Source organism: Neomonachus schauinslandi, chromosome 8, assembly GCF_002201575.2.
Source record: "Neomonachus schauinslandi chromosome 8, ASM220157v2, whole genome shotgun sequence".
Classification (NCBI taxonomy): domain Eukaryota; kingdom Metazoa; phylum Chordata; class Mammalia; order Carnivora; family Phocidae; genus Neomonachus; species Neomonachus schauinslandi.
The window spans coordinates 142,248,096-142,274,806 of NC_058410.1; the positions used below are offsets into that span (position 1 = coordinate 142,248,096).

Consider the following 26,711-nt stretch of genomic DNA (forward strand, 5'->3'; position numbering starts at 1 on the left):
CATCCAACCACCCATCCACCCACCCATCCACCCACCCATCTAGTCATCCATCCATCCATCCATCCATCCATCCATCCATCCATCCAACCATCCATCCACCCACCCATCCATCCAACCATCCACCCACCCATCCATCCAACCATCCATCCATCCATCCATCCGTTCCAGTGCCCAGCATTTGTGAGTTGACATGAGCCTTGCATTTTTCCCCAGAGGACACAGAAATGTCTGGAACGAAGGTCCTCAAGCAGAGTGGCACGAGACTAGACCACAAGTTAACAAACAATATGGAACTTGAAAACATCTCTGCTCTTCGATTCCCAGGGAGGAGAGCGAGCATAACGCCATCACATGGACACGGGTGTTTCATTGCCAGTAGTCACAGAAGAAGAGGGAAGCCCATAGAAGGTTCACTCGACACACAAAAGGAAATGCTGTTTCTCTGCAGAGGGAGACTGGGAACAGCGAGCATGCTCAGGGGAAGAATGGCTTTTTCTTGGCCGACATGAGTTCAGAGTCTGCGGTGAACCGATAAATACCAGTGCTTTTGAACAATCATGGCTGAGGGTCTTGTGAGATGGGAAAGAAGGTGCCCACCCGCCCCGGTGCCAGGACTCACCCTTCTTCACGGCCACAGTGAGGGTGGTTGTGCTGCTCAGCCCCTGCCCATCAGTCACCGTCAGACGGAAGCGGTGGGTCCCCACCCGGAGCCTGCGCACCGTGGCTACGGCGTCGTCGGGATTTTCCATCTGCACGGCGCCAGGGCCTCTGTGGAACGGAAGTGAACAACAAAGCAGAGCAGGCATGGTATTCTGATTATGGCAGGCACGATGTTTGTGTCCTTATAAAAGCCCGTTTCTATAGCTAAAACACAGCATCTAGAGAATTCCAAGATAACTTTTTAAATCCACTTAAACTCTCTAGTTCAGGGTACAGGTCATAAGCTAATGCCTATTTTAGAATGAGCCTGCGGGATTCCTAGGAAGAAGGTTTTTGTTTTTTGGGGGTTATTTTTTAAGATTTTATTTATTTATTTTAGAGAGAGTGCGCACGCAGGGGAAGGGGCAGAGGGAGAGACAGAATCTCAAGCAGACTCTGCGCTGAGCGTGGAGCCCAACACGGGGCTCAATCTCACGACCCTGAGATCATGACCTGAGCTGAAACCGAGAGTCGGGTGCTTAACCGACTGAGCCACCCAGGTGCCCCCAGACCTGTTTGTTTTTTTTTTTAAATTGAGCTGTCAGTGAAATGATCTGTCCTTACAAAACGGAGTCTTAGAAACTACTCGCATGCCCTCTTTGAATGAAATTAGGTTAAATCCTCATCTATCTTGACAGAAAGTATGGAAGAGGAAGGGATGAGCCAGATCACAGATCTCCGAAGGGCAATTACAGTGCAGTTATTAAGACTGTGGGCCCTGTCGTCGGAAAAACCCAGCTGCCCCCCTTACCGTCTGGACAAACCTAGGCTTGTGATGTCCCTAGGCTCTGAGAGGCAGAGCAGATGGTTTGAGTGAGTGTAGCCAGGAGGCCTCTGAGGGCCTCCCACAGATCTCCCAGCACCTCGTCGGTTGTGAAGCTCTCCCACCCCAGATGGCCCTGTCCACACTTGATCTGCTCTTCAACAACAATGCTCCTCACTCCCCAGCATGCTCGAGTTGACTAATTTGGGCCCTCCAGAGAGGGGGCGATGTTAGCCCTGGGCCAGGGACGTGACCCCCACGGCTCAGAGGTAAGAGGGCCTACCGGACGTGCTCCCAGTGGTAGAGGACGATGCCCTGGTCGTCAGTGCTCCTGCTGCCATCCAGGGTGGTGCTCTCCACTGGGAAGACCAGCTCCTTGTCCGGGCCGGCCACAGCCACCGGAGGCCTGTTGCTTTCTAGAATTACAGAAATGGTGGGAAACACTATTATCTCTTGGGATTAAGTCTTCGATCCCCTGCTTTCTTGATTTTGGCAAATTACTCCTATTTGGATCAGGCGGGGACTAGAGTGTACGGGACACCCGGGGGAATCCTGGGGAGAAACACTGCAGTTTTGAGGGTGAGGCTGGGGGGTACAGAGAGAAGGAAATATTGTTCCCTAATACATATATGTTTGGTTTCCTTAAAAAACCTCGAGGGGCACCCTGGGTGGCTCAGTCCGTTAAGCGTTTGACTCTTGGTTTTGGCTCAGGTCATGATCTCAGGGTTGTGAGATCAAGCCCCCCACCACCGTCAGGCTCCACACTGAGCGGGGAATCTGTTTGAGGATCCCCCCGACCTCGTGCATGTGTGTGCGTGTGTAATCTGTCTCTCAAATAAACAAACAAATAAAAGACCTGGAAAGTCATGGAGTCAAGAGAGAAGGAAAAGGAACAGGATGGGCAGATGAACGGAAGAAGGACTGGGGAGAGTGGGGGCAGGCAGGCAGGAACTGGAAGGAAGTGAGTTGACAGCTGCTTTGTCAGGCAGGACTTACTTCCTTTTGTCTTTGTAGCCCCAGGGCCTAACACAGTGCCTGGTAAAGAATAAACGCTCGAAACATTTCAGTTAAGTGTTGAACAACAGTAAAAGGTATAAGGGGCGCCGGGCCAGCTCAGCCAGTAGAACACACGACTCTTGATCTCAGGGTTTTAAGTCCAAGCCCCGCGCTGGGTGTGGAGAGGACTTAAAAATAAAATCTTAGGGAAAAAAAAAGATTAAAAAAAGCAAAAGATATAAAGTATTGCTGATATTGATATTGAAATAGACAAATTTTCTGTTAAAATAAAAGTCATGGAGTCAAAAACTGAGGCAGCTATGACCCAGTATCTGGACCATGTCCAACTCTCACTGTGCTACTCAGTAAAGTTCAGTGAGGCCGTGGTTTCTCTTGTCCTTAGGATCAAATGCGTGACCACCCATTACAAAGCCCTGGATGGGAGCCCCGCCTCTCTCCAGAGCATCTCTTGGCATTCTAATCCCTGTACCTCACACTCCCACGTCCTTGCTGCTTTCTCTTGTCCCACTACATTCTTTTTAATTCCTTCAACTACCAAACTCCCTTTCATCCCATGGCTTTCATACACTGTTTCCTTCGCCTAAAAAACTCTTCCTCTTGCCCTTCTCTCCCCAGATTCACCTGGCCAACTGCAGACCTGAGCTCAGGTAAGACTCTCTGCAGATGCCTCAAGCCCACATAGGTGGGTCCTTTCATGGGCTCCAGCAGCGTTGTGTCCATCCCCTAGAAATGCACCGATCCTGTGGTTTTTCAGTGGACTTCCCCATGAGCCCTGGGAGGACAGAGACCAAGTCTTTCTTGTTTAATTCCACATCCCTGGGGTCTAACCACTAGCACTTACTACATACTAAGTGAATAAATAAAACAAATAAATGAGTTGCCGATAAGCTGAGTGTATTTTCAGTTGCCAGTACACTGGATGGTTACTGGGATTAGCAGCATCTTCTAGAAAAGTTCTAAAGCAAAGAGCACTGCCATGCAAAAACTAACCACCCTTAAGGTTATTTAAATCTGCAGGAAGGCAGAGTCCTGGCTCTTCATGAAACCATTAATGGATTGAGAGCTGACCTGCAGTCAAGTCTCCATCTGACTACGAGCCATTGAGCTACCAGGCCACACATCATGACCAGACTCTTCAAGAAGGCCCTGGAGCTCTGCAGCAGAATGGGACATGTGGAGCCCTCGAGGGGCCTCCGTGCCATGGTTTAAAGACACAGTCAACACAAGATTCCGAACCACAGTAGAAACCTGGCTTTGTATTAAGATTCAGCTCCTCCAGGCCCAATTTCTAGATAGTTAAGACATTTAGAGAATTTGCCTCCAAATTTCGCTTGTCTGAAGCACAGAAGCCCAGGTGTCATTTCTGCCTTAATCTCTGGGGCCAAAGCCCCCTTCCGTCTCACCTACCGGGCTGGACAGTCACAGTGACCACAGCCGTGGATCGCTGCTTTGAAGAATCTGTCACCATCAGCTGGAACATATAGTCTCCTTCCTGCATGGCCGACAAATGAAGGTATGGTGTCTCAACGCCCTAAGTAAAAGCAAGTAGAGATGAGAAAGAAAAAAAATAATAATTTTAAGAAGTAGCATGACGTAATGAAAAATGAATGCTTTTGGCTAAATATGGAGATCCTGCGTGAAAAAGAAATGTGTGTGCCCCAAGGAAATGCAATCTGAAGTTCAGTGTGTATCCTCACACGCTGTTGAAGAAGTACAAATTAATTTGGCCTTTTTGGAGGCCCATCTGGCAACATCCACTGACATGTTAAATGAGCATACTCCAACCAGTGATTCTACTTCTTACTACCTATGCTAGGGAAATGCCCATGCACACCAGGAACCTCACACCTGGATGCTGACAGAAGCATTGTTTATAGTAGCAAACAATGGAAACAGTCTAAATGTTCATCAACAATGCGGCACCTGGGTGGCTCAGTTAGTTAAGCAGCCAACTCTTGATTTCAGCTCGGGTCAGGATCTCAAGGTCATGAGACCGAGCCCTGTGCTGGGCTCCACACTCACTGGGGAGTCTGCTTGAGATTCTTTCTCTCCCCACCGCTTGCACTCTCTCTGTAAAATCAATCAATCAATCAATCTTTAAATAAACTTTCATCAATGGGGCGTGGCCAGACCCACCATGATACACTACAATGTTAGTTTAAATGAGAAAGTTTAAAAGAATAAGGTAGATTTATACATATTGAAATGGAGTTGGACTCCATGCTACGCGTGGAGCCTACTTAAAGGAAAAAAAAAAGTCTGTAGCTTATAAATAATGAAATGAAAGATGTCAAAGACATACCATCAAGCAAAAAGAGAAAGTTGCAGAACAATGTATAGAGTGTGACAGATATTTCTATGTGTACATATGCATATACACAGAACACACAGAAAAGATTCTGTAAGGACAGACATTAAACTGATAAAATTATCACCATAAGGGGACTGGGGTACAATCAAGGTGTATTTGTACTTTATCAGAAGTTACCTTATTTTTAACTACAAGAAGCAATTCATGCATTACTCTTACAAGTAAAAATAATTTTTTAAAACTCTAAGACAACAAAATTTTTCTTTTTTTTTTTTTTTTTTAAGATTTTATTTATTTATTTGATAGAGACACAGAGAGAGAGGGAATACAAGCAGTCCCGGGGAGTAGGAGAGGAAGAAGCAGGCTTCCCGCAGAGCAGGGAGCCCGATGTGGGGCTCGATCCCAGAACCCCCGGATCATGACCTGAGCCGAAGGCAGACGCTTAACGACTGAGCCACCCAGGCACCCCAACAAAATTTTTCAATAAGACATTTTTTCAACTGAGTATACAATAGCTGTACTTGTCTCCAGGTTAACAACTTTCACTTTGTTGCTATTGTGTTGCTGTTGGTAACATTTCCAATTATTGCTTATGTTTGAAATTCATGGCATCATGGAAAGGATTTTTAATCCTAAACCCTATTATAATTTATTTACTTTTATAGATCCCAAGATTGTCTAAAGATAAATGTATCTGCATGTGTCTATTAAAGGTTTTAATGGAAAACTGAAAAAGAAAACTGATAGAAAATCAATTGTGTTATCATGAGGGGAACTTGTGAAATTTGAAATACATACTTTTAAGAACTTAGAAAAGGTGTTTTCCCCTACTTTGACTCAATAAAGCAAAGCATTTTGCTCTGAAAAGCTGTACAAAAGTATAATTTCCTAGTGCTTACTTCAAAATTAATATGGTTACATAAATGCTTATGCACACGGTACAGGGAATGTTGTGGCAAATGGGAAGTGGGCAGACTCACACATGTCACCAAGCATCCTCAAAGCCACTATATGCTCCAGGTAACAGCCTGGAGCCTTCAGATGGCCTTCCCCCATCTAAAGCAAAGCCTCGGCAGGATGCCGTGCACGATGTTTAGACTAATAATCTAAGACTCCAGTTGACAGAGCCATCTTTGTGATTGCCCAGTTAATAAAAAGATCACCCCTTTTAACATCTTCATCTATCAATCACAAGACAATAACCTTGTTACTGGGGATAATCTCAGAGTGTCCTCTGCAGAAGGGCAGGTGTGGAGAAGCTGGCCCCACGCCCAGCACTCGCTGATTCCCTTGGACATACGTTGGGCAGATATGGATGAATTCTGGGGTGTGAGCTTTGGGCACATAATTCTCAATAACTAAAGGAAAGAAAATTTGGATTTTTTTTTTAAATTTTATTGGTAAGTAATCTCCACATCCAACGAGGGGCTCTAACTCACAACCCTGAGATTAAGAGTCGCACGCTCTTCTGACTGAGCCAGTCTGGCACCCCTGGAATATTTTTTTAACCAAGGAAATACAATAATGTCCCATCTTTCTGTTTTGCAGGCAAAGCCCTCTGAATCGGAAGTCTTAGCACAACAGCAGCAAACAGCACATGCTACAACCCTTAGACAGAGATGGACACTACGGCACGGCCCTCTCAAGTCCCATAAACCCAACCAGTCATTTTAAATTCATCACAATTGCAAAATACTGTCAGTAGGTAAGCTTTCATGGGATATCTGACTTCATCTAAAATACTAACAAGAAATTTATGTTGGACAGATGAGACGGAATTTGAAGGAGAAGTACAAGGTGGCAATATAAGGTCCTACCTTTTTTCCATTAAACTTTCAAATAATAACCTGAAACTAACAACACGGTATGTTAAATGGAATTAAAATAAAAACGAAAGGGGTGTCTGACTGGCTCAGTCAATAGAGTATGCAACTCTTGCTCTTGGGGTCGTGAGTTCAAGCCCCACATTGGGCGTAGGGCGTGCTTACATACATACATACATAAAATAACAAAAAAAGAATAAAATGAAAACTGTCAAATAATAACTTAAAAACAGCAAGCTGGTTAGCAATAAAAACAAATAGTTCTGGCCAGCACCAAAAGAAGAAGAAGCAAATACTTATACACACTCATGTGCATACATACCACTCACAGCAAAAGTGTCTACGGTAGTATGTCTTTAGACAAATATATTTAAGATTTGAGCAAATTAAAATTTAGATACAAAAAGCTCTTAAAAAGAGACCACTAGATCCAGAAGAGATGACAATGAAGTTTCTAAAAATATGAGAAACAAAATAAGGAAAAATTTCCTGATAATAAAGTTCATGTTGGATTATTTCTAAAGTTTCTCCCAATATTAAAATAATATTTCTGTAGCAAATGTTGGGTCATACTTTCCCCAAACCAGCCTCAAGGTCAAGCTATCAACACAGGACCCACTTAGTTTCTATTCTGTGCTTACAGAGAACGGGTGAGGGGAAAGGATGTAAGTTTGGAAAATCTATGAATTTAGGTGCTCTTCTAGTAGTTGTAATACATCAGACAATCTTATAAAACATATTTTCTGGATTTATACCACATAACAATAATTTAGGTAGGTAGGAAGGTAGATAGATGTGTGAAGTTTTAAATGGACAGACATACAGATGGATGGATGGATGGGTGGGTGGGTGAATGAATGGATGGATGGTTAGATAGATGGGTAGGTGGGTGGTTGGATAGATGGGTAGGTGTGTGGGTGGTTGGTTGGATAGATGGGTAGGTGGGTGGGTGGGTGGGTGGGTAGATGGATGGATGGTTGGTTAGATGGGTAGGTGGGCGGGTGGTTGGATGGACAGACAAGTAAAAGTTTGAAGGCAGGATAGAGAACTTGCCTGCATGGCCACCTCTTTGCTCTCACTCCCTGGACCCAGGGACCACTCATAGAGGACAATCTGGTGATCATCACTGCTCTGGTTTCCATTCAAAGTGATGGAGTTTTGGGGCAAAGTTATGGTCTGATTTGGTCCTGCATTGGCAACTGGAGGATGGTCCACAGCACTGTTGACTATTAGGGCTGCAGTTGTGGAGTTAGAGGCTCCATCCGAGTCTGTAACAGTCAATCTACAAAAGGGAGAAATATGAGAAACAAAATAAGGAAAATGTTGCAAAAAAAAATCATGTTGCAAGAAGATGCCAAGTCTTAAGGCAAATGGTCCATTTAGTCTGCCCATGGTACATTTCTCAGAAAAACTCAGAAGACGTGTAAACAGAAATTTGAGGATGAGGTTGAGAAAAGAACAGAGTATCCGAGGGTTTTTTTGTTAATGTGTTGCTGTTGGTTTATTTTAGTTTTAGCTAGTAATACAGCCACATGATGGAGTTGTATCTTATATGGGTTTCTGACTAGTCTTGGAGACGCCAGATGAATAAATCTTTCTCAACCAACACAGGAGCCTCCCTCTAGTACCTGAGACAAAGAATGTGTCGGGGTTAGGTCCTGCCTTCAGGTCTGAGCACGTGGAGACACTACATCACTCATCAGTTTTCATCTACAAAGATTTTGCATTTTTTTTATTCTTTTTCTAGAGGACTTAATATAATTATGTTTTCAGAACACTCCTTGCAGACACTCGTTCAGGACGTCCTGTGGTGAACTCACTGCTGATGAGGTCCTGGATCAGGAAATAATATGGTCACTTCATCCTTCTGGGGTAAAGATGTCGGTTCTGAACAGTGATGAATGTTATACAGGTGTTAGTAGGAATAGGATAATGAAGCTATGGGAAGAACACAGGCTTTACATGTAGTAAGGTATGTGTATGGGGGCACGTGTATTCTGTGCACCCTTTCACACTATCCCACACACTCCATACAACCAAGATCCAAACTCTGGTTCAGGCTCTGACAGCAAACCAAGCATCTGAGATCCTTCCTCCTCAGCCAGGCTGTCGGGACACAAACCGGGGCCCCTAAGGGGATTTCTTCATGGTAAAATGGAGACAGCAGGAGTAATGTGCCTCAACCAGATGATGAACTAAATAAAAATGAAATGGGGAGGAGTTAGGATGGCAGAGGAGTAAGGGGACCCTATGCTTGCCTTGTCCCTCAAACACAGCTAGATAAGTATCAACTCATTCTGAACACCCAGGAAATCGATCTGAGGGCTGAGAGAACAAACTGCCGAAGTAGAGGGAGAAAAGAGGCCACACTGTGGAAGGTAGGAGGTGCGGAGATGTGATTTGGGGGAGAAGAGAATCCCGGGTGCTGCAGAGGGGAGGGAGCCCTGATCACAGAGAGAGCAAACAGCGCACAGGGGATTGAACAAGAAGAACACTTCCCCAAAGCCACTGACTGGGAAAATGAGAGAGCCTGCTTATTGTGAGTTTTTACAATCAACAGAGCTCAAAGACTGAAGTTTTAGAAGTCCGCACTGCAGCCAGTGTGGAGCCCAGTGGGCACAGTGGTGCTCCTGTGGAGAAGGAGGGCAGAGGCCTGGGAGTGGACAGCGTGGTCTGAGGATCCCCTGCATCGCACTGGAGAGACAGCTCCCCCTCCTGGAGTGCATTTGGGAGAAGTGGTACTGCCTCACGGGGACAAAAGAGCTGGTGGGCACCATGGCACTGTCCTGTTCATCAGCACAGGGGCAGAGGCACCTGCTGAGGGCAGCCAACCTGGACACCAGCTTTTTGCTGTGCTTTACTCTGAACTCCAAGCACCTGTGCATTCCTGCAACTGCCCTCTGGGGCAAACTCCTACCAGCCCCAGCGCCCCAAGACCCTCCTCCAGAGGATCATCGTGGGTCCAGGCAGCGCCGAGTCCCTAAAATTTGGAGTTTTGAAACTCTGCCAGGTGCCAGAGATAAAATATAGAAGCACTGTGCCACCAGGTGGGCAGACAGCTCAGTCGCAGACACGGGGAAGGCAGAGATCCGAGGGATACCTGGCACACAAGGGAAGATTCTTCACTCTTCTGTGAGGGTTTCCTGGGCAGTGGGGGCACAAATTCAGGGACCTAATTTGATTAGGTCCCTGGCGTGTCCGTTTCTTGTTCTTCCTTTTGGGTGGGGGCCCAGGGAGAGGGTGGATGCCATTTTCTTCCTCCACCCAACAGCACCACTGGATTTCAGTGAGCAGCAGAGTGAGTGCCCCCTCCCCACACCCGCCCAGGGGAGGCTGGAGCCACTTACCCCAAACCCCACCCCCTGCACTCTGCAGGTGCTTCTGTGCTAGGGCAAGTATGCCTAAGAGCCAGGGCAGCAGGCCTCTCCCCCAGAAAACAAGCACAAATCCCCCCGCAAGCACCAAGTCTACTGACGATAGAGTGCTACAAAGTTACAGCTCTAGTAGAAATAGGAGCCGGCCTTTTTTAGCAAGCAGATGAAAGCATATCTAGTTAAAACTCATCACACACTGGACAAGGTCCAAACACTCCTTAGTGCAAGCAAGGAAAAACTCAGCAGAGGGCTGACCTGAGGGAAAGAGCCCCCAAAACACAGCAGCAGGGTGCACGTAGCACAGACCAGACACACATCCCAAAGCACCAGGCCCTGGACAGTATATGACCTCTTCTTAATAAGCCATTACTCTCAGGAGCAGGAAACGTAACAGGCTTTCCTAACACAAAGAAGATACAGACCTAGCCAAGATGCCAACACAGAGGAAATCATCCCAAAAGGAAGAACAAGAAAAGGACACGCCAGGGACCTAATCAAAACAGATATAAACAATATGCCTGCTCCAGAATTGAAACAACAATCATAAGGACACTAGCTGGGCTTGAGAAAAGCATAGAAGGTATCAGGGAGTCCCTTACCACAGAGATAAAAGACCTAAAAACTAGTCAGGCTAAAATAAAAAATGCTGTAACTGAGATGCGAAACTGACTGGATGTAATGACCACAAGGATGGAAGAAGCAGAGGAGAGAAGAGGTGACATAAAAGACAAAATTATGGAAAATAATGAAGCTGAAAAGAAGAGGGAAAGAAAAATATTGGATCACGAGTGTAGAATTAGGGAACTCAGCAACTCCATAAAGGGCAATATCATTCGTATCATAGAAGTCCCAGAAGAAGAGTGGGAAATGGGACACAAGGTTTATTTGAGCAAATTATAGCTGAAAACTTCCCTAATCTGTGGAAAGAAACACTCAATCCAGGAGGCACAGATAACTCCCATCAAAATCAACAAAAGCAGGCCAACTCTAAGATATATCACAGTAAAATTTTCAAAATACAGAGATAAGGAAAAAATCCTAAAAGCAGCAAGGGAAGACAAATACGGTTAGCAGCAGATCTATCCACAGAAACTAGGCAGGGCAGAAGAGAGTGGCATGATACATTCAACATGCTGAATGGGAAAAATATGCAGCCAAGAACACTTTATCCAGCAAGGCTGTCATTCAGGACAGAAGGAGAGATAAAGAGTTTCCCAGACAAACAAAAACTAAAGGAGTTCGTGAACAATAAACCAGCCCTGCAAGAAATATAAAAGTGGACTCTTTTGAGCAGGGAAGAAAGACCAAAAGCAACAGTGGGAAAGAAAGACCGAAAACAACAAAGACTAGAAAGGAAAAGAGAAAATCTCCAAAAAACAATGACTTTACAGGTAACACAATGGCATTAACTGCATATCTCCCAATAATCACTCTGAACGTAAATGGACTAAATGCTCCAATAAAGAGAAGCAGGGTATCAGAATGGATAAGAAAACAAGACTCATCTATATACTGTCTATAAGAGACTCATTTTAGACGTAAAGACACCTGCAGATTCAAACCGAGGGGTTGGAGAACCATCTATCATGCTTATGAGCATCAAAAGAAAGCCAGAGTAGCCATACTTATATCAGACAAACTAGAGTTTAAAACAAAGACTGTAACAAGAGATGAATAAGGGCACTATATCATAATTAAAGGTTCTATCCATCAAGAAGATCTAACAATTGTAAATATGTCCCCAACTTGGGAACCCCAAATATATATATATATCAATTAACAACAAACATAAAGAAACTCATTGATAACAATACAATAATAGTAGAGGACTTTAACACCACACTTAAATCAATGGACGAATCATCTAAGCAGATCAACAAAGAAACAATGGCTTTGAATGACACACTGAACCAGATGGATTTAACAGATATATTCAGAACATTTCATCCTAAAGCAGCAGAATACACATTCTTCTTGAGTGCACATGGAACATTCTCCAGAATAGATCACATACTGGGTCACAAATCAGCCCTCAACAAATACAAAAAGATTGAGATCATACCATGCATATTTTCAGACCACAATACTATGAAACTTGAAGTCAACCACAAGAAAAAATTGGGAAGACCACAAATACATGGAGGTTAAAGAACATCTTACTAAAGAATGAATGGGTTAACCAGGAAATTAAAGAAGAAATTTAAAAAAATACATGGAAGCAAAAGAAAATAAAAACACAACAGTCCAAAACCTTTGGGATGTAGCAAAGGTAAGTATATGGTGATACAGGCCTTCCTCAAGAAGCAAGAAAAATCTCAAATACACAACCTAATCTTAGACCTAAAGGAGCTAGAAAAGGAACAGCAAATAAAGCCTAAATCCAGCAGGCGAAGGGAAATAAAAAGATTAGAGCAGAAATAAATGATATAGAAACTAAAAAAACAACAGAACAGATCAATGAAACCAGGATGTAGTTCTCTGAAATAATTACTAAAATTGATAAACCCCTTGCCAGACTTACCAAAAATAAAAGAGAAAGGATCCAATTAAATAAAATCACAAATGAGAGGGGGGAAATAACAACCAACACCAAAGAAATACAAAAAAAGTATAAGAGAATGTTGTGAAAAACTATAGGCCAACAAACTGCACAACCTGGAAGAAATGGATAAATTCCCAGAAACATACGAACTACCAAACCTGAAGCAGGAAGAAATAGAAAACTTGAACAGACCCATAACCAGCAAGGAAACTGAAGCAGTAATTAAAAATTTCCCAACAGGGCGCCTGGGTGGCTCAGTTGGTTAAGCGACTGCCTTCGGCTCAGTCATGATCCTGGAGTCCCAGGATCGAGTCCCGCGTCGGGCTCCCTGCTCGTCAGGGAGTCTGCTTCTCCCTCTGACCCTCCCCCCTCTCATGTGCTCTCTCTCTTTCAAATAAGTAAATAAAATCTTAAAAAAAAAAAAAAAAAATTTCCCAACAAACAAAAGTCCAGGGCCAGATGGCTTCCCAGGGGAATTCTACCAAACATTTAAAGAAGAGTTAATACCTATTCTTCTCAAACTGTTCCAGAAAATAGAAACAGAAAGAAAACTTCCAAACTCATTCTATGAGGCCAGCAATACCCTGATAGTAAAACCAGATAAAGACTCCACTATAAAAGAGAACTACAGGCCATAGTCCCTGATGAACATGGACGCAAAATTCTCAATAAAATACTAAAAATTGAATCCAACAGTACTTTAGAAGAATCACTCACCACAGTCAAGTGGGATTTATTCCTGGTGGCTGCAAGGGTGGTTCAGTATTTGCAAATCAATCAATGTGATTAATTGACCACATTAATAAAAGAAAGAATAAGAACCATACAATACTGTCAAAGGATGCAGAAAAAGTATTTGACAAAGTACAACAATCATTCATGATAAAAGCCCTCAAAAAAGTAGGGACAGAGGAAACATACCTTAACATAATGAAGGCCATATATGAAAAACCCACAGCTAATATCATCCTCAATGGGGAAAAATTGAGAGCTTTTCTTCTATGGTCAAGAAGAAAGGAATGTCCACTATCACCACTGTGATTTAACATAGTACTAGAAGTCCTAGCTACAGCAATCAGACAACAAAAAGATAAAAGTCATCCAAATTGTCAAGGAAGAAGTCAAACTTTCACTATTGACAGGTGACATGATACTCTATGTAGAAATGAAATACTCCACCAAAAAAATTGCTAGAACTGGTACAGGAATTCTGTAAAGTCTCAGGATATAAAATCAGCACACGGAAGTCTGTTGCATTTCTATACACCAATAATGAAGCAGCAGAAAGAGAAATTAAGGAGTCAATCCCATTTACAATTGCACCAAAAACCGTAAGATACCTAGGAATAAACCTAACCAAAGAGGTAAAAGACCTGTACTCTGAAAACTACAGTAAACACTTATGAAAGAAATCAAAGATGACACAAAGAAATGGAAAAACATTCCATGCTCATGGATTGGAAGAACAAATATTGTTAAAATGTCTATACTACCCAAAGCAATCTACACATTTAATGCAACCCCTATCAAAATACCACCAGAATTTTTCACAAAGCTAGAACAAATAATCCTAAAACTTGTATGGGAACCACAAGGGACCCCGAATAGTCAAAGCAATCTTGAGAAAGAAAAGCAAAGCTGGTGACATCACAATTCCGGACTTCCAGCTCTATTACAAAGCTGTAATCATCAAGACAGTATGGTACTGGCACAAAAACAGACAGATCAATGGAACAGAATATAGAACCCAGAAATGGACCCTCAACTCTATGATCCACTAATCTCCAACAAAGCAGGAAAGAATATCCAATGGAAAAAAGATAATCTCTTCAGAAAAGGGTGTTGGGAAAACTGGACAGCCCCATGCAGAAGAATGAAACTGGACCGCTTTCTTACACCATGCACAAAAATAAACTCAAAATGGATGAAAGACCTAAATGTAAGACAGGAATCCATCAAAATCCTAGAGGAGAGGGGCACCTCGGTGGCTCAGTCGTTAAGCATCTGCCTTCAGCTCAGGTCATGATCCCAGGGCCCTGGGATTGAGCCCCGCATCGGGCTCCCTCCTCGGCGGGAAGCCTGCTTCTCCCTCCCCCACTCCCCCTGCTTGTGTTCCTTCTCTTGCTGTTTCTCTGTCAAATAAATAAATAAAATCTTTAAAAAAAAAGTCCTAGAGGAGAACACCTGTGACCTCTGTGACCTCGGCCAGAGCAACTTGTCCCTAGACACATCTCCGGAGGCAAGGGAAACAAAGGCAAAAATGAACTATTGGGATTTCATCAAGATAAAAAGCTTCTGCACAGCAAAGGAAACAATCAACAAGACTAAAAGGCAACCTACAGAATGGGAGAAGATATTTGCAAACGACATTATCAGATAAAGGGCTAGTATCCAAAATCTATAAAGAACTTATCAAAGTCAACGCCAAAAAACAAATAAATAAACCAGTTAAGAAATGGGCAGAAGAGTCTACGGCCATACCACCCTGAACGCGCCCAATCTCGTCTGATCTCAGAAGCTAAGCAGGGTCGGGCCTGGTTAGTACTTGGATGGGAGAAACGGGCAGAAGACATGAACAGACATTTTTCCAAAGAAGACATCCAAATGGCCAACAGACACATGAAAAAGTGCTCAACATCGCTCAGCATCAGGGAAATCCAAATCAAAACCTCAATGAGATACCACCTCACACCAGTCAGATTGGCTAAAATTAACAAGTCAGGAAACGACAGATGTTGGCGGGGATGCGGAGAAAGGGGAACCCTCCTACACTGTTGGTGGGAACGCAAGCTGGTGCAGCCACTGTGGAAAACAGTAGGAGATTTCCTCAAAAGGTTAAATATAGGACAACATTATGATCCAGCAAGTACACTACCAGGTATTTATCCAAAGGATACAAAAATACTAATTCAAAGGGGTACATGCACCCCATTGTTCATAGCAATATTATCAACAATAGCCAAATTATGGAAGCAGCCCAAATGTCCATTGGCTGATGAATGGATAAAGCAGATGTGGTATATATATATAATGGAATATTACTCAGCCATCAAAAAGGATGAATTCTTGCCATTTGCAATGATGTGGATGGAGCTAGAAAGTACAATGCTAAGTGAAATAAGTCAGAGAAAAACAAAATCATATGATTTCACTCATATGTGGAATTTAAGAAACAGATGAACATAGGGGAAGTAAGAAAAGAAATGAAAAGAGAGGGAGGCAAACCATGAGAGAATCTCAACTATAGAGAACAAGCTGAGGGTTGCCGGAGGGGAGGGGGGTGGGGGGATGGGGTAACTGGGTGATGGGCATTGAGGAGGGCATGTGATGTAATGAGCACTGGGTGTTACATGAGACTGATGAATCACTGAATTCTCCTGAAACCAATACTACATTATATGTTAGCTATCTAGAACTTAAATAAAAACTTGAAATAAAAAAAAGAATCAAAATAACCGCATAAAGTGGCATGAACATATACAATATGAGTGTACAAGTATCTGTTTGAGTCCCTGCTGTCAATTCTTTGGGGTTCTATCTCTATCTAGAAGCAAGTTCTTCTCTATCTAGAAGCAAGATACAGACATGGTAATTCTATGCTTAATGTTTTGAGGAACTAACAAACTATTCTCTGCGCAGGTGCACCATTTTACTTTCCCACCAGCAGTGCCCAAGGGTTCCCATTTCACCATATCCTCACCAACACTTACTTTCCACTTTTTAAATAATAAGCCATCCTAATGGGGTAAGCTACTTCTTAAGCTGAGATTTCAAATAAACGTTTTCACAACACATGTACAATGTAAAATACTCTAGAGCACCTCTGTGAACTTTTTAGTCAAAGATGAATCCAATCAGATGCCTGGGAATTTCATACCCTAGTCAGACTTCAGAAGATTCATAGATATATGGATGCATGGATAGATGGATTTCTTTGAAATCATTAAATTCTTAAAGACCTTAAAAATATAATAAGCCAAAATATGTGGGATACAATTAAAGAGTACTTAGAGGAAAATTACAGTTTTAAAGGCTTGATAGACATTTAAGGAAGATTTATTTATTTATTTATTTAAAGATTTTATTTATTTATTTGAGAGAGAGAGTGAGAGAGAGAGAGCACAAGAGGGGGGAGCAGGAGAGGGAGAAGCAGACTCCCCGCCGAGCAGGGAGCCCGATGCGGGACTCGATCCCGGGACTCCAGGATCATGACCTGAGCCGAAGGCAGTCGCTTAACCAACTGAGCCACCCAGGCACCCTTAAGGAAGATTTAATATGAATGATCCAAGATTCTACTCTAAGAATTTAGAAGAAGAGCAAAGTAAATCAAAAGTAAATAAAAGTAAAGAAATAATAAAGATATGAGCAGAAACCAACAAATTAGAAAATAGACAAAATTAACACAGCTCTAGTTAGGGGTTCTTTGAAAAGATAAACAAAATTAACAAAATCCTTAATCAGACTGATCAGAAAAAAGAGAACACAAGTCATCAATAGAGTAAATGAAAAAGGAGTTATCACCACAGATTCTATGGGTATGAAAGGATAATATGAAAATACTATAAAACCCTTTGTGCCAACAAATTTGACAATTTAGATGGAATAGACAAGCTTCTTGCAAAATACAACTTATCAAAAACCTATGCAAGGAAAATATAAAACCAGCAACAGAAAATCTAAATAGCCTTACAACTATTTTAAAAATTGCATTTGCTATCAAAAACTTTCCCAAAAACAAAACTCCAGGCCCAGTGATTTTACTGGTGAATTCTATCAAACATTCAAGGAAGAAACACCACCAATTGTTCACAAATGTTTCAGAAAGTAGAGGAGGAGAGATCACTGGCCACCTTGTTTCATCAGGCCAGAGTGATCCTCATACCCAAACTTGACAAAGACACTGCAAAAAAAAAAGAAAGAATGGCATTGACCAATATCTCTCAAGAAGATAGACAAAAAACCCTTACCAAAATATTAGCAAGTTTAATCCAATGCTATATAAAAAGGATATCATGACCAAATAGCATTTACCCCATGAATGCAAGGTTGATTTAACATTCAAAAATACCACACAATACATAAAAATAACTCAAAAGAGATCAAAGATCTAAATATAAAACCTAGAACTACAGAGGTACTAGAAAAAACATAGGAAATCTTTACAGTCTTAGGATAGGCAAAGCTTACTTAATTAGAACACAAAAAGCATAAAACAAAAGAAAAAAATTGATGAATTAGACTTCCATCAAAACGTAGAATTTTCGCTCTTTCAAAGATTAAGAAAATACACTTGATCTTAGCCAAAAGGTTGAGAAGCTATTGAAAGATTAAGAAAATAAAAAAATCATATACTGGCAGAAAATATCCACAACACATATATAAAATAATGAGCTTGTTTCAGAATGTATAAAGACTTGGGGCGCATGGGTGGCTCAGTCGGTTGGGCATCTGCCTCAGGCTCAGGTCATGATCCCAGCGTCCTGGGATCGAGCCCCGCATTGGGCTCCCTGCTCAGTGGGAAGCCTGCTTCTCCCTCTCCCTCTGCACCTCCCCCTGCTTGTGCTCTCTCCGTCAAATAAATAAATAAAAATCTTAAAAAAAAAGAATGTATAAAGTCTCTTAAAACTAAATAAGACAAACAATACAATTTTTTAAATAAGGAAAGGAAGGGCACCTGGCTGGCTCAGTTGGTAGAACATGCGACTCTTGGTCTTAGGGTCATGAGTTTGAGTCCCCATGTTGTGGCAGTTTACTTAAAAAAATAAAGGGGACATTTAAAAAAATAAAATAGGAAAAGGATACTTCACAGAAGAAGTTATATGAATGGCCAATAAGCACCTGAAAATATGCTTATTATGATTGGTCATCACGAAAATGCAAATTAAAACCATAAGGAGATACTACCATTCATTAAATTAAATTAAAAAGACTGACTATACCAAGTATTGGTGAGTATGTGGAGACTGGAACACCCACCTCAGGAAAGAGCTTGGCAATTTCTTAAAATGTTAAACATAAACTCACCATAGAACCAGACCTTCCCACTATTCCACGATTTACCCCATAAAAATAAAAATACCTGTCCATACAAATACTTAAAGTAAATGTTAATGGCACCTTTATTTGTAGTAGTTCAAAGCTGTAAACAGCCCAGATGTCCATACTAGATGGAAGGATAAATAAATTGTGGTATATCCACAGACCAGAATAGTAGTCAGCAACAAAAAGGAACAACCTATTGGACAGACGATATGGATGAATCAAAATCATTTGCAGAGTGAAAGAAGACACAGGTAAAAAGGAGTACATATTATATGATTCCATTTATGTGAAATTCTAGACAGTACAAAATAATTTAAACTGACAGAAAGCAGCTCTGTGCTGCCCAAGGACAGGAGTGAAGAGACAAATGGAAATCCAAGGGGCATGAGGAGACTTCCAGGTTGAGGGACATGTTTATTATCTTGATTGTGGTGATGGTCTTCCAGACAGTCACATGTCAAAACTCATCAAGTGTTATATCTTAATCATGCACAGTTCATTATGCTTCAGTTATATCTTTAAAAGTTATGGAAAGAAAAAGATTAAGAAACATAAATCACACAACTCTGCCTCACCCTGAAGATACAAAATTTCTTTCACATAACAACACAGCAAAAGGATGCCATCCCCATACCATTCCTTACAAACAAAACCAAATGTTTCCAATAACCAGGCCCTTCCAATTCATACTCAGCCATGAGCCTATCAGTCGAAAGTGGCTGCCAACCAAAACCCCCAAGGAAACCTCAACGGCCTTGACCTCTTGATCAAAATGAAAAGAGACACAGTGTAGTGTAAAGGCCGGAGTTTAAGGAAATAGTCACAACACAAGTTCTGAAAGCACAACAAAGGTGGAGAAACCACTTGCCTGAAAGTGTAGTTTCCAGGAACGAGGTTAGACAGATGTAGGACGGGGGAATCTGTGGGAGTCTCCTCTCGGAAGGGGCCGCTAACTTCTTCCCAGCGGTAATTCACGATTTTAGTGTCATCCGTACTTTCTAGAAAGATTTATTTACTTATTTAAATTGTTTTATTTTATTATGTTATGTTAATCCCCATACATTACATCATTAGTTTTAGATGAAGTGTTCCATGATTCATTGTTTGTGCATAACACCCTGTGCTCCATGCAGAATGTGCCCTCCTCAATACCCATCACCAGGCTAACCCATCCCCCCACCCCCCTCCCCTCTAGAACCCTCAGTTGGTTTTTCAGAGTCCATCGTCTCTCATGGTTCGTCTACCCCTCCGATTTCCCCGCTTCATTCTTCCCCTCCCGCTACCTTCTTCTTCTTCTTTTTTTTTTTTCTTAACATATATTGCATTATTTGTTTCACAGGTACAGATCTGAGATTCAACAGTCTTGCACAATTCACAGCGCTTACCAGAGCACATACCCTCCCCAGTGTCTATCACCCAGTCACCCCATCCTCCCCTCCCCTCTAGAACCCTCAGTTTGTTTCTCAGAGTCCATAGCCTCTCATGGTTCGTCTCCCCCTCCGATTCCCCCCCTTCATTTTTGCCTTCCTTCTCCTAATGTCCTCCATGGTATTCCTTATGTTCCACAAATAAAGATTTAAAAATAAGTGAAGGCTAGAATGAAATGCAACAACAGTAAAACATAAATTTTGTAATTTATCGTCTTCATGCTTAAATTTGTTTTTGCATTGAATTATAGAATTACATAGATTTCAATGGACATGTCTTATGTGCTGGCAGGAGGATCTCTTCTTCTCCCTAAACTATCATCACTATTTTCCTCCTGAATTTCCTCAGTTGTGAATTTAAAAAAGCACAGTGACAGGCACTCTTGCTTTTTGAAGAACAGGAGTCAAACAGATGTACCATACTGAAATGCTACTTCTACTCATCTCGACGACAGCACGTGATACCTTCCTGGTATTTTCCGTACGTATCTGAAGTGACCAATAAAGAATTAAGAGATGCTTACATATAAATACAACACGCCTTTACTACCCCCATCATTCAGGTGTAAATCCAGACAAAGGTAGTACCCTACAAGAAAACTTCCCTTTTCTGCTTTGGGAGAGAGCAAACCAATGTGCTGCGTAGAATCACAGAGACTTAGACCTGGAAGGGAGCCCGCTGCATCTAACGCAGGGAAAGAACGAACTAGTTCAAGTGACAGATTAATAACCCCACTTTCCTGTACCTGAGCTGTCCTGCATTAGAGAAATCAAAATGTGGTACATTTCCTCATGTAAATATTTTCATCTAAAATATGCTTTGTTTTCAAGCTGGGAAGGGGGGAAATGTGGATATTTATATTTGAATAGGCACAGATGGTGAGGTCAGTGTGATTTCTGTGTATTTGCAGACTTGCAAAATGGAGCCGCATTAGCTGCTGACAATTACCCTTCTTCCAACAACCAAGACAAAGATTCTTTACTCCACCAGCTCTGGTATTAGCTTTGTTTTTTGTTTTTTGTTTTTTTTAAAGATTTTATTTATTTATTTGACAGAGAGAGAGACAGCGAGAGAGGGAACACAAGCAGGGGGAGTGGGAGAGGGAGAAGCAGGCTTTCCGCTGAGCAGAGAGCCCGACGCGGGGCTCGATCCCAGGACTCTGGGATCATGACCTGAGCCGAAGGCAGACGCTTAACGACTGAGCCACCCAGGCGCCCCTCTGGTATTAGCTTTGTGATGAAATGTACATAAATGCAAATACCGGTTACACTGAGATTGAACGTATTTTGTCATACGTCTCTGTCTATATTAATATACTGCCAAACGTAGGGAATGTTTTCATCTCTTTTCACCTGCACGGAGGCCTGGAGTCAGGGGCCCCTTCCACATATAAGAGAAGGAATGAACTCCGATTGAATAATAAACCCTACCCACCCTAGATGAAGGCAACCCTTCTCATATTTGTGAACGTGGTTTTCCAATTGCTCATCACATACACCTCGTCAAAAGGAGATTCTCTAAGAATCGCTTTAATTCCGAATCGAACAGTTAGGTTCTAAGGAAGTCTTCACGGACAGGTGGGACATACTGCAAGATGAGCACGGCACAAAGCTGTGATGAAGGGGCCCCAGGGCTGTGAGCCACACGCACAACGACAGAGACGCTCCTGCGTCCTCCTTGGTGCATGAGCCCTCCCAGCCTCCACCCACAGCACCACACAACCTCGCCCTGCGCAGGGCGGAGAGGCCCTGACGCGTCGCAGGTACCCACGGCTGCCATCGAGGAAGGCCGACGTCCAAGGCAGGGTGAGGGCTTGCATCTGGGGAGAAACCACCGCTGTGGGGGGCAGGTTGACTCTTCTGGCTGTGTGACAGAGAAAGGGACACTGAGCCCCTTACGTGTGCACAGATCGTAACCCCAATAAAATCATCTGCTTTTTAAAAGTTGGTTAAAACATCCTGTCAAGATGGTGTTTATCCTGGGACGCCTGGGTGGCTCAGTTGGTTAAGCATCTGTCTTAGGTTCAGGTCACGATCCCGGAGTCCCAGGATCGAGTCTGCATCGGGCTCCCCACTCAGTAGGGAGTCTGCTTCTGCCTCTGCTCCTCCCCTTGCCCATGCTCTCTCTCTGTCGCTTTCAACTCTCTCTCAAAAAAATAAATAAAATCTTTTTTTTCTATTTTATTTTATCTTATTTTGTCAGAGAGAGAGTGAGCATGCACAGAGGGGAGGGGCAGAGGCAGAGGGAGAAGCAGGCTCCCCGTGGAGCAGGGAGCGGGACTCGATCCCAGGACCCTGGATCATGGTCTGAGCCGAAGGCAGACGCTCAACGACTGCGCCACCCAGGCGCCCTAATAAATAAAATCTTAAAAAAAAAAAAAAGGCATTTACCCTACAGGCTCAACTGTGGAGAGTAACTCCGAACGGTTTGGAACTTTCCTATTAAATTTTAGGAGCTTGTCTGCAGATTTACATTTCTGCAGATAAGCCCAGGCTCAGGGGACATGTGTGATGATAACCCAGGGCTTCATCAAGAACATGAGTGCTAACTGCAGGCAAGGAGCAGTGGAGTCCAGTTCCAGCTCCTAGAGCTGTCACCTGGGTGTTCAATCTTCGAGTGCATGCACCCTCCCCTCCCCCAGCACCTGCTCTGGCTGGGATAACAGACAGGCAGAATGGGCAAAGCCTGAGGGACAGCTGGGAGGCAGAGCCGGCAGAGCGGTGGGCGGCCTCAGGTGCGCAGGCTGGGCCCACGCGGACAAAGGGCCCCGCTTCTAATTCACACGAATGCACTGGCCTGTGGGTTGCTGGCGGCCTGACCTCAGGTGCTCAGCGGACGGTATCTGAAACCCGCACCCCCCCACCCCCCACGGAAGGTGAGGCTGAGTCCTGGGGAAGGGAGGTGGAGGAGTGACCAGAGCAAAGGAGACGGCCAAGGGGTGGCCCTGTGCCACCCCCTCAGGTCAACCTTAAACAGCAGCGTTAAGCAAGTACCAAGAATTACACAGACCTCGGAAAGGAAAACAAAAGAACAAACGAGAATCATTGCATATGTTCTCTAGAGTAGAGCCAAACGTAAAATAAAAAAGATAGATTAGCAAGTTATTCAGGCACCCAAAACGGAGATACACGCATTCTCTCACACAGGCTTACCTGGCTTAACTGTGACATTGACAAATCCTTCTCCAAAGGCATTTTCACCAGAAACTGCTACTTTGAAGGCATAAAGTCCTGCTGACAACTGCAACGTAAAGAAAAGTTACACAGGTAAACACGCGAAAGACGTGACGGGTCCACTGCCTAGAAAGTGCTAACACCTCGCAGAAGCCACGGTCCTGAAGTGAGCGGAGCGCAGGGGCTGGGGAGCGTCTCCTCGGGAGAGGTGCCGACAGTGCCCCAGGGTCGAGGGTCACACAGGAAGGGCCCTCGGCCTGGTTACGGACGCTCACGGGCGGACAGACGCGCACGGAGCCCGAACGGCCGAGGGCAGCAGCTCGTGGGCGTGGGAATCACGCTGTTTTACTAAGTCGCTGGGCGAGGCGGCCGTCGGTGGTCCGGGTGCCACACTCGGGAGAAGCAGGGCTCAGGGACGCAGGCGAGAGGGGAGCTCACGCTCACCCCCAGCTCACCCCCCTTGGTCTCAGGAACCAAGAGGAGATAGTCATCCGGCAGGAAACCAGACCCCGGGCAGCTCAGTCAGTTTATTGATCCTTATGGTTCGGGAGGGGGGCGTGTTTCTTCTGGTGAGGGGCCTACCTCCTGGAGCCAAAGCATTCGGCAGCTGGAATGGGATCACTGGCAGCTCTGCTGGGAAGCAGACAGAACCAGAATGTCTCTACCACTGCAGAGAGAACAGGGCCGGGGCGCCTGGGCAGCTCAGTCATTAAGCGTCTGCCTTCGGCTCAGGTCATGATCCCAGGGTCCTGGGATCAAGCCCCGCATCGGGCTCCCTGCTCAGCAGGAAGCCTGCTTCTCCCTCTCCCACTCCCTCTCCTCTCTGTCTCTCTCTGTCTCTCATGAATGAATAAATAAGATCTTTGAAATAAAAAAAAAGAGAGAGAGAGAGAATGGGACTTGGAAGACAGACTTTGCAACCTCACCACAGAGACCTTTGGGCAACCAGCCTCTTTTCTCCAAGCTGATATGCCAAGTCATTCAAATAAAGAAAAACCATCTGAAAGTCTCCTTCTTTCACCATCTGCCTGTCTGTCTACACAGCAGGAAGTTCATTCATTTATCACCTTCTTCTGATCGTCATCATAAAACAGATTTCGGGGTTCAACAGCTGACACAAGCAGCCTTCAGTTACTTACGTGAGAGACATGAAGAGTTTGCGTGTGTCTTTCTTTTATTTCATCTCGGTAGTTGACAGGGTGGCTTATTAAACTCCATTCGTAGCTGTAGGTGGTTTCTGGGAGCAAAAACAGAAATATGAGTCGTCATAAACTCGGGAAGGTCGCCGTACACAATCTGGGCGGAGGCAAGAGGATGACAGCCCTGACTCCAGCAGGAGGGGTACCTGAGACACTCTGAACTCTGCCGCCAACCTTCATCCAGGTAAGGAAGAGCAGGGTTTCCTACCCTTTTAATTTCCGTTCTATCAGAAGAATATACAGCTTATGCAAAATTCATGACATGTAGAAAGTGAAAGAAAGAAAAACATCTCCCTGATCTCCCACGTAGCATCTGATGACATTCCTTTCAGGGTGACTACGGATGTATATATACATTTCCACCTGGTATAATCCACTGTACTTCTTCTCCTTTTAATAAAAGGCAAGGAGATTTCCATTGGTTTCATCTGTTGTGGGGTTTCTTTAAGGACACAAACACGATGAAACCTTCTGTATGAAGGTGAAGCGGTCTCCCACTGTGAGATGCTAGTAGTTCAAGGGAGAAGTGCCTCAGCCGACAGCATTACAGACAAATGCCAAATATCATCATCTCTGCTTCAATGTCGACCCATATGTGGTAGGGGGAACGAATGAAGGAACACCTGAATGAGAACCACTCAGCACTGTGGGAACGAACACAGCCTAAGAAAGAAGACCTCTGACAGGTCAGGGGGAGAGCACCCATGTTTGGGGAAGAGGAGAGCGCTGCTTGAGCAGAAGAAAGGGCATTTTGAGCAACACGTTTCGAGGAGCTGGCGTGAGGCACCCTGAGCACCTCAGAGCCCTGCTGTCAACAGAGCGCGGCACACACCCCGTCGCCTCTCGGTGCAATCTTCCCGGGCTCTGTGGGTCAGCACAGCTCAGGCTCTGGGACGGGGACACCTCTCCTGCGCTCTAACTCACCCCTTCCTTTGCATCCTCAGCAACGCATGACCTTCCGTCCCAACCAATGGAAGGACATGTCCTGTATTCAGTTTCCCACACTCCTCCTCGATTTTAAACTATCTCAGTGAGGCTGAGTGCTTATGACCAGCAGAGCCTCGTCAGCGCTCTCGGCCTTCGGTCGCGACCTCTCGCGGTGCGGTGAGTAACCTGTAAAGGCCGGTGAAGAGCGACCCAGCCCACCGGCCTCTGGTGTCACGAAGGGAAGTCAAGCTCTCACCTGCAGGGGGCGCGCGCACAACAAAAGCCTTCAGGTCCACTTGGTTCTCCGGTAGAGTCATTACGAGATTCTCGCCGGCGGACACCGTGAGTGCTTTCACTACAAGTTGATTAGAAATAGTACAGTCCTTTATAAACAATAATGATGTTATATTACTGCCCTATAATAGGTTTGTTATTTATTTACTTATTTTTTTAAGATTTTATTTATTCATTCATGAGAGACAGAGAGAGACAGAGAGGAGGGGGAGTGGGAGAGGGAAAATCAGACCCCCGCCGAGCAGGGAGCCCGATGTGGGGCTCGATCCCAGGACCCTGGGATCGTGACCTGAGCTGAAGGCAGACGCTTAACGACTGAGCCACCCAGGCGCCCCTAGATTTGTTTTTAGATAAGATAACATAACATACTTTTATAATAGTTCTCCCTCTGATTTTATCTAAGACACTTCTTTCCTCTGGCTAGTAACTGCACCACGACCTATATTATGATGCAGGGCAGATTTTATAAATTTTAAGTCATCCATGGGAGGTGACAAGGTAAAGAAAATATGATTTGGGGGGCGCCTGAGTGGCTCAGTCGGTTAAGCATCTGCCTTCGGCTCAGGTCATGATCCCAGGGTCCTGGGATCGAGCCCCGCATCGGGCTCCCTGCTCGGCGGGAAGCCTGCTTCTCCCTCTCCCACTCCCCCTGCTTGTGTTCCCTCTCTCGCTGTGTCTCTCTCTGTCAAAAAAATAAATAAAATCTTTAAAAAAAGAAAAAAAAGAAAATATGATTTGGATTGACTGAGCACAGTGTTGGGTAACAAGGGTACTGTGGGTTGAGTCTCTTTTCTCTCTTACCAGACTTAGCGCTTCCTGACTCCCTGGTATGAGCTATTTTTATTAAAAAATTGAGTGTAATCATAAGTGTTTCTGTATCATTAGTCACATACCGCTCAGTTCTGATAGCAGCCTCATGAATTATCGCTAATGGCCTTGCTCTTGGAATCTTTCCAAGAGAAAACCCAGTCAACCTCCATAAAGAGGCGATTTTAACTCAGGCAGCGGGGACATTCACTCTCATCAAAAGCACTTACCCACTAAGCTGGCCCTCAGAACCATGTCCATTCATCTTCTCCATAACCACGTTCACTCTCATCAAAAGCACTTACCCACTAA

General features: G+C 44.0%; 1 protein-coding gene across 3 annotated transcripts in view; it reads right to left on the minus strand.

Annotated features, from left to right (window-relative positions):
- KIAA0319 (KIAA0319 ortholog) overlaps positions 1 to 26,711 on the minus strand; it is a 66,588-nt gene that overhangs the window by 20,940 nt on the left and 18,937 nt on the right. For 2 of the 3 annotated variants that reach the window (XM_044917260.1, XM_044917258.1), the window contains exons 4-12: positions 25,555 to 25,653; positions 24,312 to 24,409; positions 23,152 to 23,239; positions 21,770 to 21,862; positions 19,440 to 19,569; positions 7,667 to 7,895; positions 3,887 to 4,010; positions 1,746 to 1,878; positions 620 to 768 (exon numbers count right to left, since the gene is read on the minus strand). In XM_044917260.1, coding sequence (XP_044773195.1) covers positions 620 to 768; positions 1,746 to 1,878; positions 3,887 to 4,010; positions 7,667 to 7,895; positions 19,440 to 19,569; positions 21,770 to 21,862; positions 23,152 to 23,239; positions 24,312 to 24,409; positions 25,555 to 25,653 — 1,143 coding nt within the window. The remainder of the gene's footprint in view (positions 1 to 619; positions 769 to 1,745; positions 1,879 to 3,886; positions 4,011 to 7,666; positions 7,896 to 19,439; positions 19,570 to 21,769; positions 21,863 to 23,151; positions 23,240 to 24,311; positions 24,410 to 25,554; positions 25,654 to 26,711) is intronic. The other variant, XM_044917259.1, reaches the window with a different exon arrangement.